The sequence below is a fragment of the Helobdella robusta genome (assembly GCF_000326865.2).
Source record: "Helobdella robusta unplaced genomic scaffold HELROscaffold_76, whole genome shotgun sequence".
Taxonomy (NCBI): Eukaryota; Metazoa; Annelida; class Clitellata; order Rhynchobdellida; family Glossiphoniidae; genus Helobdella; species Helobdella robusta.
This window is the reverse complement of record NW_008705432.1, coordinates 185,227-201,139: the sequence shown is the minus strand read 5'-3', so window position 1 is coordinate 201,139 and position 15,913 is coordinate 185,227. Positions and strand designations below refer to the sequence as shown.

Genomic DNA, 15,913 nt, shown 5'->3' with positions numbered 1-15,913 from the left:
ATTATTATTATTGTTATTACTATTGTTCTGAAATTAACGCAATCTCAGCTTGTTTTTTGGCACCGTTGCAAAAGTTTGTAGTGTAATATTTTTTCACTGGTTTGTTCTTCACGTTCTATTGCTCTATTCAATGATCTGAATTTTATATTTATTCATACATACATACATACATACAAACATACATACATTCATTCATACGAATAACGAGATATCAATTGTTAACCGATTTTATTCAGATGTTTGACTGTTTAGTGTCACTCATCGCTGATTTGGTTTTAACATACATACATACATACATACATACATACATACATACATACATACATACATACATACATACATACATACATACACACATACATACATACATACATGCATGCATACACACATACCATACATACATACACACATACGTAATGTGCCTTAGAAAAACCAATAGTTTATTTACGATTCTATAGTGTTGATCACAGTTTTGAAACTTCTAACATTTATTATATCGTCAGCACACACACATTGAATTATTTTTTGATGTTGTTGTCGAAGGGGAAGTTCTCTTTCTGTTTTTGATTTTGTTTTTGTAAAGAAATTAAAATGCTGTTCCTCTTTCATTTGTCGGTATCGGTATTGGTAATTAAAGTGGGTTACTTTGTATTTTGCCTACCAGAGAAGACACGATGTATAACTGTCCAAACAGCTTTCAATACTTTCAGAAACGATCAAAATTTTTAAATTATTGCAACAATACTGTCTACACACACGAATGTAGTATCAACAACGTGCATATAATTTGGCCATAAATAAGCAAATGTTAGCAAATGAAACCACGGATATATCCATGAATGAAACAAAAAATGGGAAGATAAGCAGATAAATACACCATTTTGGGCACCAGCCTAGGTTTGTGAACAAATATTACTCATGTTATGATGTCATCGTAAAACAATTTGATTGTTGTGAAAAAAAAAGTAATCCTTTGTCGTTCTTCTACTCTGCTTCTTTTTAATTAAAAAATATTTTTTTATATTATCAACGGCGTTCCACACAACATTCAATTTTAAAGTTTTTTCTTTCTATGAACAATCTATCTTTTCCGGTCTTTTTGTAAACAATCGAAGGTGGTGTCTCATCTTGCTGATTTTTGAATCATATTTAATCGCATTAATTATTTAATTATGTAATTTATTTTTTCTCGACATTTACTCTTGAATATTCATATTATTTTTTATTTTATTTTTTAGACCAAGATGGGTCGTCGTCCCGCAAGATGGTACGTTTTGTGGTTTTGCGTTCTGTCAGTTTTCAGCGTATTAATTCTTCAATCCACCATTATCAATGAACGAATAACATAGCATTATATTATTTTTAAATTTTGTTCCTTAGTTATAGATATTGTAAGAACAAGCCTTACCCCAAGTCAAGGTTTTGCAGGGGTGTGCCAGGTACGATTTGTCCATTTTATTTATTTTATGAGTAAAACAAAGAAATATGTTCAAAAATTAGCCACATTCAGACATCAAACAAATCAGTTTACATTTATGTTAAAATGTTCATTTTAAATCTGGATGCAAAAATAAGTTAAATTATTTTTTTATCTATTAGATCCAAAGATTAGGATCTTTGATCTTGGGAGGAAGAAGGCCAAAGTGGATGAGTTTCCACTGTGTGTGCACCTGGTGTCAGATGAATGGGAGCAAATTTCTTCGGAGGCCCTCGAAGCCGGAAGAATTTGTGCTAATAAATATTTAGTGAAACACTGTGGTAAGGATGCCTTTCATCTGAGAGTTAGACTTCACCCCTTCCACGTCATCAGAATCAATAAAATGTTATCATGCGCCGGGGCAGATAGGTAGGTGCTAATTTGTTAATCCTTTGTGTGATACTATTGCTTCTATTGTTTTCTAGTGTTAATATTTATTTATATATTACTGTTTTATTGATTTATCTTTTTTAAATAACAGTACATAAGTGTGTTAATATTGCACCAGTTGAATGTAATTTAGTCAACACAGGAATTTATGTAATTTTTCAATGTAACCAAATTTCATAATTAAATAATTTTAGGCTCCAAACTGGGATGAGAGGTGCTTTTGGCAAGCCTCAAGGGACAGTAGCACGTGTGGACATCGGACAGATTATCCTGTCTGTTCGTGCAAAGGATGCACACAAAGATAAGGTCATTGAGGCTCTGAGGAGGGCAAAGTTCAAGTTTCCTGGCAGGCAAAAGGTGGGTGATTGTTTTAGTTTTGTCTAATTTGTTTAATAAATAATTAAATATACATTTATGTTATATTGTTCTAAATAAACTAAATACTTTTTTTGTCACTAGATCCACGTGAGCAGGAAATGGGGTTTCACAAAATGGGATCGTGAGAAGTTTGAGCCAATGAGGGCAGAGGGCACCTTGGTGCCAGATGGTTGTGATGTGCAGTACAAACCACCCCACGGGCCTCTCAGTGCCTGGATGGCTGCACAGGGCAAATAAATCCATTACCCGTCTGATGAATGGTCAAACTGATTTGGATATGTGTGTGCGTGCACCTGACTGATTCTTCAGTTGGTTGAAACTAATTGTCGGGTTGCTTGTTTTTAACGAAACAGTCAAAGTTGTTGTTTTTTTATTTGAATGCTAATAAATTCAAATGAATTAGTGTTTTTATTTTTATTAATATTACAACTTAAATGTTACAAATCATGGCTGTAGAAAAAAGATAATGCTCTATATACTCATAGGAATACTGTTCTTAATCACAATAATTCAGTAAACAACAATAAGTTAAAACGGAGGAGGTCCAAACAAATGCAGTAAATAATTTTGAAATGAAGATAATCATTGAAACATGTAACAAAAATGTTTTTTTATGAAAATAATGATCTGATAGTATAAGAAAAAATGAGCTAGTTCAACTGACTGATACTAAGATAATTAGGATGCTCAAAACAGAGATGCGAATAAAAAATTACGAGAGTTAATTTAATCGTAAAAGTTAGAAATACGAGACTACAAATTTAAAAATTATTGCTGTAATTTATTTCAAATCTTGATATTACAATTTGTAAATGTAGGTGTAGATTCAATATCTGACGCTGGGAAGCATTTTGGAATCTTTTATCTTTTTCATTAAACAGCATGATAGAATGATGCCAAAGAGCTGGTTGTATTAGAAAAAGGATTATAATTAATATCATTCGTATTTACAAATTTTATTTCTACTTTGGTCACCGAATTGGCTCAGTTGGTTGGAGTGCTATGTTTTGCGTTGTTGTTACACAATGGCGTGGTTCAAACGAAGACTGAAATACAGAGGCAATCTTACGTGTGTGGTGCGGTGTGTGTGTGTGGTTCGGATAGTACAGGCTTTGTGGCAAGGTGGTTTAATTAGGTATAGAATAACATTGCAAGCGTGAAGAATGAAATGGAAAATTATCAATATCAACAATAGTGGGCACTTTAAACCATGCTACTTATATTATATTACAGAATATTATATTCAGTTGTAGTTCATTTGATTAATCATAATTTCAATAATTTATTTTTACCAAACAATGTTGTAAAAATCTCAGGCTCTCACGGAGATGATTTTTAGAAAATTTTAAAGAATTAGCAAATCAAAATGGTATTCTTTCTCTAACCTCTACACAACAAAGCCCAAAACTTCCTAAGCAGATGGCAGTCAGCTGTTGTTGAATAGTCTTATCTAATGGCTTGGCACATCCCTATAAATTTTTGTATTAGATCATTTAGAAACCAGAAAAATATCAACCTATAAACAGCTGACATTAACTATTAAAGGAATGAAGATACAAATTGCCAAACAGAATTCGTAAAAATGGTAAAGTATTATGAGAAAAAGCATTAACATCATAGTGAATGTTTGACGGATGAATTCTCAGACCACAGTTTAGTGTATCAGATATGCAGCAACTGTCAGGAACAAACATCTCGGTCCGATTGTTGGATTCATCCAGCTCAAACCAATCCAAGTAGGATGTGATTCCGCAACATTTGAACTAGAAGTAATCAAAGATCAAATTAAAAATACAAAAATTCAAACTAATTCCAAACTAAGTATTCAACTCAAACTAAATTAACAGTACTAGAATTCACTCAAATTCCGAATTAACAGTACAATCAAATTTCAAATAAAATATATTATCAATTAATGTTTTGTCCAATTAAATAAGCGTTAACAACTTTATTAAGTAAGAATTGAAAAATGAAGAAATATTAAATAACTTTCTTCTGTACAAAATCGAAAGCAGAGTTGATGCCTTGGTTGTTTCTTATATGCATAAAGTGTTGCAGGTATCTCAGCAGATCCTTGCTTATCTGAAATGAAAGTGTATAACTTATTGTTGATGAGTTTTTACATCTTGTATTAAACAATTGTTGTATCAAATAATTTGCTTCTTAATGTAATTTAATATAGATCATATTTAAATTTCATCAAATATAAATTATTGTATTGTATAATATTTACAGACACACACACACACACACACACACGCATATTTACAAATCATTACATGCAACGAAAAACAATGACGGATTCATACTACAATGACTAACAATAAATTTATACTTTATTGATGCTATACACACTAAGAAGTCAACCAGAAAGACAAGTAACAAACTTGCTGAGAACTGTTTGTAAGAAGAAAATTATCTTCTAAAATAATAACCAATACTTGAGATTTGAATGAAGCAAAAATTAGGAACATCACTACAGAAGAAGTGTCATTACATTTGAGTATAATTAAAATAATTTAATCAAAATTGAAAATAAACTAAATGAGCACAACCAACCGATCCCCAACAGCAAAAATTATCATAAAAGCTTCCACAGCATCCGATGAAAAAGATGAAAAAGACTATAAAGAGCCCTGAAAATATCAGACTAGCACAAATTATCTGATGAATGATGGATCCTAATATTAAAGTTGTTTTGTAGAATGTGAAAAATGACCAAACTCCCAAGCAAATTGCAAGCGAACCTAAAATCTATAAATAAAAAAGATAAAACTAAATGTTGGAATATTAAACGATTATTATATTATAAAATCTATCAAACTGAGAATAAAGTGTTTTTATTAAAAAACCATTTTTTAATTATAAAAGCATTTATTATTTAAATCTTAAGATGAATAATTGCCAATAAAAACTAATTAACATAACAAACCACCAGCTAACCAATAACAGCACATTATAAAAGCTATAGAGAACTTTGAGACAGAAGACATTGCTTGTTGAAAACAGCCTGTCATCAATGCTTTCAATGTCCATCATGGGACACACCTCCCCGCTGTTATGTCGTCTCTTTTTATGGCTACCGAGGGACATTCTTGACAAGAAATTTATTGATCTCGTCTCTGTTTGCTTATAAAAAGTAATGATAATGCTGTTTGGCCCCCAGGTGATAGAGTAGACAGGGAGAGAGATATATAAAAATACCTTATTAATATTAGTATTAGTATTAGTAAATTTGGTAACTATTTTTATTGGTTTATTTTATAAAATAACAAAAGGTTTTATCGCACTGCTAGTAATTATAATGCTGTAATGATAATAGTAATGATAATGCTGTTTGGCCCCCAGGTGATAGAGTAGACAGGGAGAGAGATATATAAAAATACCTTATTAATATTAGTATTAGTATTAGTAAATTTGGTAACTATTTTTATTGGTTTATTTTATAAAATAACAAAAGGTTTTATCGCACTGCTAGTAATTATAATTATAAAAAAATAAAATAATACTTTTTTCTGGGAAATGTAGATTGTAGATCAACAATATATATTATATATATATATATACATATTTATTTATTTTATATTATAATTTATATTACACAATAATACTGAAAATTTGTGGCCTTCTGAAGTGAAAACATCCTTTATTACTTCTCTATTATATTACATTGCCAAAAACAATTAATTATATTTATTTTATAGGCAATTGAATAAGTGATAGTTTGAATTTAGTGGTGCAAATCAAATCTGCATTTGCATTGGTTGATAATTTGCAAACGGCTTAGTTAGACGTTCACATTGTTTGAAAACAATCTTAAATTGCAACACTAATGAAATTAATTATTATTAATGAGATGAAATTACTTAGTCATAATTAGGAAATAATAAATAATTTGACGTGTGTTTGTCCGCGGGCGTTTCGTAATCTCGCGTTAATTTATTAATTAAATTTAAACAAACAACAGCTGAGATGCTTGTATATATTATTAAAAGCTAATAAATCAATTTAGGTTACGGCCAGCAGATTAGGAAATATGGGATTGCCTTCTCATTCTTAAGTTAGGGTTGTTTGTTAGCTTGTTTTTGTTTTAGGCCTTTAGGTTTAGGGCATTATCATTTTATTAGATTTTATTTATATATATATGCGTTTATTAAGTTTAACACTCATGACGGATCTCCGGTTTCGCCTATGATATTCACAAACTTTCAATTAAAATAACGATCTAATACTTTTGAAACAATTTCAAAATTATTAAAATTTGTATATGCATTTTTTGCATATACAATTTAAGTTCACTTTTAATGTTATTTATTAATAGTCCAATTCTCGGTAACGCTGTGGTTGTTAGTTGAAGCACGCATTAGTTTGATTTGGTCCACGAATATTTCAAAAGTGAGATTTCATAGAAAATGGAGAACAAGCAGGAAATTTTGGACGCTTTGGACGGTACATGTCGTAGTTAATTTAGATTTTTATTTGGAATAATTTTCACTTTTTAAAATTTTAATTTTTATTAATCTCTGATAAATCACAATCAACCAATTCTAATTGTATCTTGTGTTATGTTTGTGTATGCCAGTGTTGTGTGGTGAGTACAGCAAAATGGCTAAAATTCCGACTTTTAAATTTCCATATTTATTCCCCTATAATTAGAATTTGCCAAACAAGGTCCAGAAGGTTTGATTAACAACGTCCTAGAGCAGTATCTCTGTAAAATCGCCGCTACTGGAATGACTCAGTGGGCTATTTTTTAATTTAATTTAAAATTTAATTATATTTAGTATTAGTTTATAGTTTATTAAATAATTATTCTTTAATTAATTTAATATGATAATAATTATGAAAAACTAATCTATATTATAATAGAAAAATATTTTTTTACCTCACAGTTTCCCATGGGCAAAGATAAAACCATTAATAAACCACAAACTAAATTTGGTAGTCGAAGAATTCCAGAAGAAATACCCAGTCGAGAAACAGGCAGTGTGTCCTAACAACGGAGAGTTTGTCTCATTTGAAGACATGAAAGACCGTTTGCAGACTTGTCTCGCTCAGCTCAATGGGTGTGTTTATCCACCAACTATATAATAATAATTATAATCATTATAATAATAATTATAACCATTATAATAATAATTATTATTTATATTTAATAAAGTTTTATTATCATTATTTAGAATTCCTTTTACCATACAAAGATTGTGTGAACTGCTCACAGATGAATCCATCAATAAGCAATACAAAAAGGCTGATAAGTTCATGAGAGGACTGGAAAAGGTAGAATATATAATTATTAATTATTATTATAGCAATAATAATTATCTATATTATTATTATTATTCTTATTATTCAGCTTTTTATTATTTCAACTATATTTTAAAATTTGAAATACTGACTTTGATTATTGTCACATAACCCATAAATAATATTATTGAAAAAATTATAACAATATTTTAACTTATTGATGTTATAATTATTATTGAAAGTAAAAATTGTAATAAAAATGAATAGTAATAATGATGTTTTGCCAACTTCACACACACACATGACAGAACCTCATTGTAGTAACCACAGTCGACCCATTTGGAAAGTAAGTTGGGAATAGATTAGGCAAGACATTATTAATATAGTTTATGTATTTTTCTCTCTCTTTCACATACATACCTTCATATTCAAACACATATACATACATACATACATACATGCCTTAATATCCAAACACATACATACACACAAACACACACACACACCTTCACATTCAAACATATACACGCAAACATAAACACAGACACAGACACACACATACATACTTTCACATTCAAACATGTACACACAGACGCATAGTTGGAGGACCCAAGCTCACATCATCATCCTCATCGATCACAACCATAGCAGAATCCGTGATGATGATGGATGATGATAACATTCTCTCGTCATCATTATCATCACCCGACTGCTCGTTTGGTAATAATAATAATTCTATCAATAATAATAATGCTATCACAAACAGTAGTAGCAGCAGTAGTAGTAGTAGCAATGTCTTACCGCCCACGACTTCATCATCATTACTATCAACCACACCTCCATCATCATCAACATCATCACCTCCATCATCATCAACATCATCATCATCCTTATTAACAACAACAACGTCGTCGTGGTTTTCAAATCTGAGCAATGTGGTTGATTCACCAAATCTATACCCAATGTCTTGGAACCACAATTCTGCTACTACCACTACTAATACCAATAACAACAAACAAAAACTAAGACAACAACAGCAGCAGCAAGTACTGAACAAGCAAAAAAACTTGAAAACATCTCCATCGTTAGATAATAACCATGATAACAATCAAGATATTAACGAAAGTAATGACGATTGTGACGCTAGTGGCCAGGGCGGCGACTTCATCAAAAATAATGATGCCGGTGATGATTATTTTCCACCTAAAAAACTTTTCAAGGCGGATGATGATGAAGCCAATGATGATGATGAAGAGGAGGAGGGAGAGGGTGGCAGTGATGATTACGATCTCCAAAACGGTTACTATTTTTAGAAACTATTACTTTCAATATATCTATTTGTTTTTTAGTTCTTGAATTCTATTTTAGAAATCGCCATTTTTAGAAATCTTTTTTTAGAAATTATTATTTTCAGGAGTTATATTTTTGTTTTAGGTCTCTATTCTATTTTGTTTAATTAACATAACAGCTCCTCTACTGACACAATTACTGAATGGAAACTCAGTGACGACAACACTAACACCACAACAGCAACAACAGAATGCTGATAACCAACAACATCAAGATGACATCATGAAAGATTTCAGTGATGGCATCAACAACGACAGCAACGACATCAACATGGAAATAACAACAGCCCAACATGACAGCAACAACTCTAACAATGAAAGCATGGCTAATAATGACGACGATGATATTGTTGATAGCATGTCTCCAATGAAAGATCTTGAAATTAATGATAACAACACAACAACAACAACGACAACAACATCAGATGGAACTGCTTTCGATTGCAACTACAATGACGATATTGGAGACGATGTGAATGTCACAAATGAAGGCGCTGAAATGTGCGGCGATGTTAACAAGAACAGCGAAAGCAAAAATGATGATGACCGCGATGATCCTCGTCTGCCAATCAAATCGTTGTCAGCATTGGTGGCGTCGTCTGAAGATGTTGAAATGATAGGAGCAGATGTTGATACTACTACTGCTATTGCTTCCAATTCTGAATGATTGATTGATTGAATAATTGGTTGATTGATTGATTGTTTGAATAATTGGTTGATTGTTCGATTGATTGTTGGATGAGTTGAGCTAATTGGGTGAGTGATTGACTAAATTGTTGTTTAATCTGATAAAGTTCATCATCAGTGATCATTAGTCATCTGGTTGCTTGAAAAGTAATTGATTGATCGGTTGAATGATTGAATGATATTATTAGAATGATTGATAAGTTGAACTATTGACTCGTTGATTTAACTTATTAAAAAAGTTGCTGAATGGTTAATACGCATGGGTTATTTTTTGATCTTGAATGAATACTTGATTGAGGATTTGTTTGATGATTGATTGATTGATCGAACGATTGATTGATTGATTGAAACAATTGTGGTTTATTGGTTTTGGCTGATGGGTGGTTTGATTGACTGGCATGTAATGACCAAAGAAACGACAGCTAAACTGAAAAAGCAGACAATATCATCATCATCACCGTCATCACTGTTCTTCACGATGTATGGTGTCTTTTTGTTAAAAATGCAATATTATTAGTAATTTATATGGAATGATTAATTGGACTTTTGTTACTGATTCATGCGCATGTATATTTATGAGTATGTGCAGTCATAAATACCATTGATTGCTTGCTTGACTGTCTGAGGACGAACATTTAGTTGATCATTTTTTGGTCAAATTAAGTTTATTGCTCTGATTTTATTTTTAAATTTTTTCAAGTCGGACTTATAATGATTATATGTATGAATATATATATATATATATATATATATATATATATATAACATAATATATGTATATATATATATATATGTGTGTGTGTGTGTGTGCCTGTATGTGTGCGTGTATGTGTATAGGTTACTGATATTTTATTCCATCATTATTTTTTGATGATCATTTCAAATGAAATAAACATATGCTCGTTTCCCTTTAAATTATTTATATATTTAAAAAAAATTACCTATTGTGTGTGTGTAAGAGAGAGAGAGAGAAAGAGAGAGAGAGAGAGAATGCATGCGGATTTAAACTTATAACAATTCTTCCAAATTTTTTGAAAGATTAACTTTGAAATTATCTCTCTGATCAAAATATTTTCCGGTTTAACGGCATCCCTATTATTGGATTTTGAATAATTGAAAGTTTCAACGGATTATTCCTGCAAAGTTATCTCCGGATTACATAATAAACGGATTTACGCAGTTCGAATTAGGCGATACTATCTCAGTTACTTATATGTTTTCTACTATTTTTATCCTCATTAAAACTGTTTGGTAGTCGTTCGCTTTGCGAGTTCATAATGAAGATATCATTACAGAGCCAGGCCGATACATCGCCAAAAAAAGTATTTTAACTTTATCAATTGTCAAGGCAAGACAAAGTGCCTCAAATGATGAAAAAACAGGTACATTTATTTTTTCAAATTTGTACCAATTTCGAAAAAAAATTATTAACCCCCCATGGTATGAATTGGGAACGGTTGAACTTTTAGAAACTGCAGTGAATGGATTTCAATCATACGGCATTAAGAGATTATTAATTCTCATAGTAAATACAAAAAATCCCATAGATTAAATACAGATAACTTTTTAAAGGAATATATATATAAAAATGGAATTAAAGTTTAAATATGTAAAATTTGTGTTTTATTTTCTACAAAAATAAAATCAAATTGACGACGCAAGGTCAAAGATTACCCTCACAAAAGAACCCTCCATCGTCGTCCAAGACATCATTACTATTTGTAATACTCATATTATTATCGTCACTATAATTATTATTATTTATATTATTATTAATTATATTATTAATTATATTATTATTATTCATATTATAATTGTTGTCGGAATAATTGGTGTAATTGAAATCGACATAGCCATCGAGGTCATTTATGCCGTCATCGAAGATATTTGCACCAGTGTGATTTATATCATTGCTATTAATATTATAATTAAAACAATCATCATCATCAGCTCCACCATCATCATCATCGGTGTTGGTGATAGTAGTAGTAATGGTGGTAGTAGTAGTGGTAGTAGTAGTAGTAGTGGTGGTAATGGCGATAGAAGCAGCCTTATTATTTACATCAGAATAATGCTCAACATGGTCCTTGATGTTTGAACCATCATCAACAATAAAAGCCTTATCATCGCCGTCATCATCATCGTCACCATCATTATAATTACCAATAGAATAGTTATCATCATAACCCACCGTCAGCAGATTGTTGTTATTAGCGAGGGTATCGTTATCAAGGATGACGACGTTATCTCCAGAGCACCTGACCTCACCCAAATTGACCACATCAACATCATCATTACCATCGCAACAATCATCATTATCATCATTTCGATCGTTACTGACAGCTGTATTAGAAGCCGCAGTTGTAGTATCCGCTTCATTAGCTTCCTCTAGAGCAAACATTTCATCAACGGAGCCGTATCCGAACACCGAATAGCCGGCTTGTAGGGATGTGTCGCCAGATTCGATGTTACTATCCGTTTGCTGCTGGCCGTAGAAGGTGAAGTTGGATGCGTTTTGCAGACCGTCCAGTATGCAAGCTTTCAGGGCTGACCTGTTCATATTCAGATCAGACACCGGCAGCCAAACACCGTCGGATATTTTGTAACATTCCACTTGCGAAATCGTTATCGATCCTGAGTTCGTGTCATTTTTTAAAGTTTTTGGAAATCGTTCACGGATAATTAATTAATCAATCAATCGAATATATATATAAGAAAAATTTGAAAAATATGCAAATTAGGTGACCATCGAATCCACCAATCACGTAGATGCATCCACTCATAGCCACAGCGGCAAAGTTGCTCCTGGCCGAATGCATCCTGCTCATTGGCTCCCAGATGTTTACCGAGGGGTTGTAACGCTCGCCTACCCGTTGAAAATTAATCATTTATTTAAATTAATCATTTATTCATCTACTTTTAAAAGTTTGTAAATTTTTGAATTGATTTATAGATTCACGCAAACAGAACGAAGCAACAATCTCACATGAATCCAGCCTCCGAATTCCGTCGAAACCCCCGAGGGCATAAATGAACTCGCCTTGGGCCACGAGACTGACTCCGCTACGTGCTGACGTCATCCTGTGCAGAAGAGTCCATTGGTCTAGGATGGGGTTATAACATTCAGCAGACGATAGGCAGTGCTCGCCATTGAAACCGCCCACTATATAGAGTTCATCTATTTCATGAATATGTTAATTAAGTAAATATTATGTTAATTAGTTGGTTAATATGTTAATTATATGTGTTAAGTTAACAATAAAGATGGTAACAAAACCATTAAAAACATCGGCAGAAGCATCGCTACGCTGATGATGCATGGGCTGGACATGCTTCCACTGATTCGTTTGTATGCAGTAGCATTCTACCGTGTTCAGGCGTGATCTGTATGTGTATGTGTTCGTATGTGTGTGTGTGTGTGTGTGTGTGTGTGTGTGTGTGTGTGTGTGTGTATGCGTGTGTATGTAAGAGTGTATTAAGTATGTGTGCGGTATGATGTAATCGATCTTTCTATGTCCGAATGAATGTGTGAGAGTGTTTGAAAATCACTGGAGCAATTAGCAAACAAGAAGATTCAATCAATCAATAATAAATAAGAAGTGAAATAATAAAATACCTAATAATAAACAAATAACAATAATAAAATGAAGAAATTAAGAATGATGACGAAAGAAGCTGCAGCAGAAGAAGCAGCATAAGCAGCGGCAGCAGCCACTACCTGCCATCGAATCCACCGCACGCATATATCAGTCCTTTGTGGCAGACTCCACTGACATAACAGCGCTGGCTGTACATTGGGGCCAGTTCCTTCCACTTGCCCGTTCTGCAATTTTCCGTGGTGATGACGATAACGATGATGGTGATGGTGGTTGTGGTGGTGTTTGCTCTGATGACGATAGTGGCGATATAAGTTGGTGGTGATGATCATGATGGTGGTTGTAAGGGGATTGATGGTGTCAATTAGAGTGGAAAAGATAATGAAATGAAAGTACAGATAATAATAATTTGCAGGCAGTTAAAACGATGAAGGAGAGGGAGAGAGAAAGAGAGGGAGAGTGAGAGAGTGATGATAAGAGATAAAGATAAACAAATAGGCACTAAACGAATGGTAAAGAAAGAAAGCAGCAAGGAACTAACTCCGGATTGAAAGACTTGACGGAGTTGAAGTAGTAGGAGCCATCGAACCCGCCGATGAGGTAGATGACTGCCAGGTGGACAATCATGGCGTGGTAGGCTCTCGGCACCGAATCTTCCAAGTATGGGTGGCTGTACCAGCGATCCACCTTCCAATCGTACGTCTCTATGAAGGCTATTGCGCTGTCGCCTGTAATTGATGAGAAATATTTTGATTGGTCGGTTTACTAGTGGACAATGGTTGTGATTGGTCGAATAAATCACTATGATTAGTGGGTCGAATGGCGAGAATGGTTGCAGTATGCTTGTACATAAGCAATCGATACCTACCACTCCAGCCTCCAACTGCGAAAATAATGTGTCTGGGTATGCGGGGCTTCAGGAAGGGGTGGGCAAGGGAGGCCCTACTGGACGGCGAGTGGAGCTTGTTCTTCTCAGACCAGTTTATGAGGTTCCATGCTTGGTTGATGATCTCATTCACTGAATTCCAATTGATGTCAACGTGCGAACTGCAGAACACCTAGACGTATTGGTGGTGGCATTCATAGTGCTGATGACGATGATGACGACGACGATGATGACACAAGAACCGCAATTAATTAATCAATTAATTAATTATACAGTTACATGCCTATCTGTAATAAGAATTATTGATAATTTAATAATAAGCGATAATATTGAACTTCAGGACCTTATCCAAGAAGAAATCACCGGTCAGCAGTCCTAGCCTCAAGCAACGTAAGAACTTCGAGACGTAGTGCGATCTCTTCCTATTGTATTTCATTCATTCATTCATTCATTTATTCATTCATTCATTCATCCATTAGTTCATTCATTGATTCGTTCATTCTTTCTTTCATTCTTTTAATCAATCAATCAATCAATCAATTAACCAATCAATCTTTTATTCATTGCGCAAACACTTTTCATAGTAAAACTTAATATAGTTATGAGAGAAAAAGACTGAACTAAAGAGAGAAAGCTAGAGAAAAAAAGAACAGAGAGAGAAAGAGAGAGAGAAAAGATATGATTGGTTGGAGAGAGAGAGAGAGAGAGAGAGAGAGGAGAAAGAGAGAGAGAAATAAGAGAGAAACCGACAGCGTATCATATTCGATCCAGAGGCAGACGACGTTAAAAATTTCATCTTCCGATTCTGAATTCAGCGTATTGCTACTGAGGAGGTTGCATAATTCTCTCGCCTCTGATTGGTTGGTTTGATTTGATGAATTTGAACTGATTAGGTGGCTAGTTCGATTTAATTAGATTGCGTTATGATTGGTTGGCGCGATTTGATTGGGTAGTTAAATTTAAATGGTTGATTCGATTAAATTGGCTGGATTTAATTGATTCGATTTGATTTGATGGTTTCGATTTAGTTAGCTAATTTGATTGGTCGGTTCGATTTTAAATGGGCTGATTTGATTGGATAATTGGATGAAATACGAAATAAAAGGCACAGGAGACCTATTGAGGCGATGAAGTCGTCATTCGTTTGCACCACATCCAAGAAATTTTTCAATAAGTAATCTGGCGTGTGAAAGTTCATGGGAGATCAGTAGATTGAAGAAAATTCATTTATTAAAAAAATTATTCACCCAAAAACATACCTAAGCACTTAACAATTAAATCCGTCCGGTTATGAATCTTGGCGAATAAGAAACATTCGACACAATTCGTTGGCTTGAGACTGGCGACGATGTAGCAAACGCACGCATCACAGATACTGTTGAGGCAGAAACATTCTGCATGTGCAAATACGCTATAAATGTTCTGCTTGTTGAGTGGAAGTTTCATCGTGTAAATGCAGTTCAGGATTATCTCCATTGATTCCGTCTCTAAGCCCTGTTTGTAATGATGTGTTCTACGTAGGTCGTTGGCCATGCTGTTGTTTTGTTGACCGTGACGGTGTTTGCAGCTGCTGATGAGGACTATGTTTTAGCTGCTATTAATGTTTTTTATCAGGTCGTGAATAAGTTAGAGCTGTTGCTCATTTCACGTTAAACCAACGAAACATCACTGCAACAACGACAACAACAACATTTAAAACAACAACAACAACAACGACAACCCTTCCAATATCGACAAAACGCACTTGCATGTGGACGACGTCCTCCATCGACTCCTTCATGCCGTTCGTGAACAGTGCAAAAAAGTAGCTGCTGTGTGCCGCCAAAATGGCCTTGTGAACCGGGAACCTCCTTCCGTTGACGACTAACACCACGTCACAGAACATGCCTAAAGTTAGGAAAAT

At 33.4% G+C, this 15,913-nt stretch overlaps 4 protein-coding genes across 4 annotated transcripts in view; 2 read left to right on the top strand and 2 right to left on the bottom strand.

Annotated features, from left to right (window-relative positions):
• The first annotated feature begins 1,088 nt into the window (after positions 1–1,088).
• On the top strand, positions 1,089–2,644 carry HELRODRAFT_186175 (hypothetical protein). The gene is made up of 7 exons (XM_009031605.1): positions 1,089–1,115; positions 1,239–1,267; positions 1,381–1,439; positions 1,600–1,846; positions 2,062–2,224; positions 2,327–2,567; positions 2,591–2,644. The coding sequence occupies exons 2-6, from the start codon at positions 1,245–1,247 to the stop codon at positions 2,480–2,482; spliced, it is 648 nt and encodes a 215-aa protein (XP_009029853.1). The 5' UTR covers positions 1,089–1,115; positions 1,239–1,244; the 3' UTR covers positions 2,483–2,567; positions 2,591–2,644.
• Positions 2,645–5,338, bottom strand: HELRODRAFT_194424 (hypothetical protein; the record flags this gene model as incomplete). The annotated part of the gene is made up of 5 exons (XM_009031604.1): positions 2,645–3,149; positions 3,631–3,714; positions 3,859–4,008; positions 4,235–4,327; positions 5,189–5,338. The coding sequence occupies 5 exons, from the start codon at positions 5,336–5,338 to the stop codon at positions 3,072–3,074; spliced, it is 555 nt and encodes a 184-aa protein (XP_009029852.1). The 3' UTR covers positions 2,645–3,071.
• Positions 5,339–6,628: 1,290 nt separating this feature from the next.
• HELRODRAFT_194423 (hypothetical protein) lies at positions 6,629–10,641 on the top strand (the record flags this gene model as incomplete). Its single annotated transcript, XM_009031603.1, has 8 exons — positions 6,629–6,694; positions 6,902–6,986; positions 7,138–7,311; positions 7,426–7,525; positions 7,801–7,838; positions 8,520–8,791; positions 8,961–9,469; positions 10,567–10,641. The coding sequence occupies exons 1-8, from the start codon at positions 6,658–6,660 to the stop codon at positions 10,639–10,641; spliced, it is 1,290 nt and encodes a 429-aa protein (XP_009029851.1). The 5' UTR covers positions 6,629–6,657.
• Positions 10,642–10,955: 314 nt separating this feature from the next.
• Positions 10,956–15,913, bottom strand: part of HELRODRAFT_194422 (hypothetical protein) — a gene marked incomplete at both ends in the record, with an annotated part of 10,735 nt that continues 5,777 nt past the window's right edge. Inside the window, 12 exons of the mRNA XM_009031602.1 lie at positions 10,956–11,000; positions 11,720–12,162; positions 12,275–12,394; positions 12,515–12,706; positions 12,806–12,912; positions 13,247–13,351; positions 13,666–13,852; positions 13,993–14,182; positions 14,354–14,432; positions 14,761–14,863; positions 15,270–15,504; positions 15,755–15,897. Coding sequence (XP_009029850.1) covers positions 10,956–11,000; positions 11,720–12,162; positions 12,275–12,394; positions 12,515–12,706; positions 12,806–12,912; positions 13,247–13,351; positions 13,666–13,852; positions 13,993–14,182; positions 14,354–14,432; positions 14,761–14,863; positions 15,270–15,504; positions 15,755–15,897 — 1,949 coding nt within the window. The remainder of the gene's footprint in view (positions 11,001–11,719; positions 12,163–12,274; positions 12,395–12,514; positions 12,707–12,805; positions 12,913–13,246; positions 13,352–13,665; positions 13,853–13,992; positions 14,183–14,353; positions 14,433–14,760; positions 14,864–15,269; positions 15,505–15,754; positions 15,898–15,913) is intronic.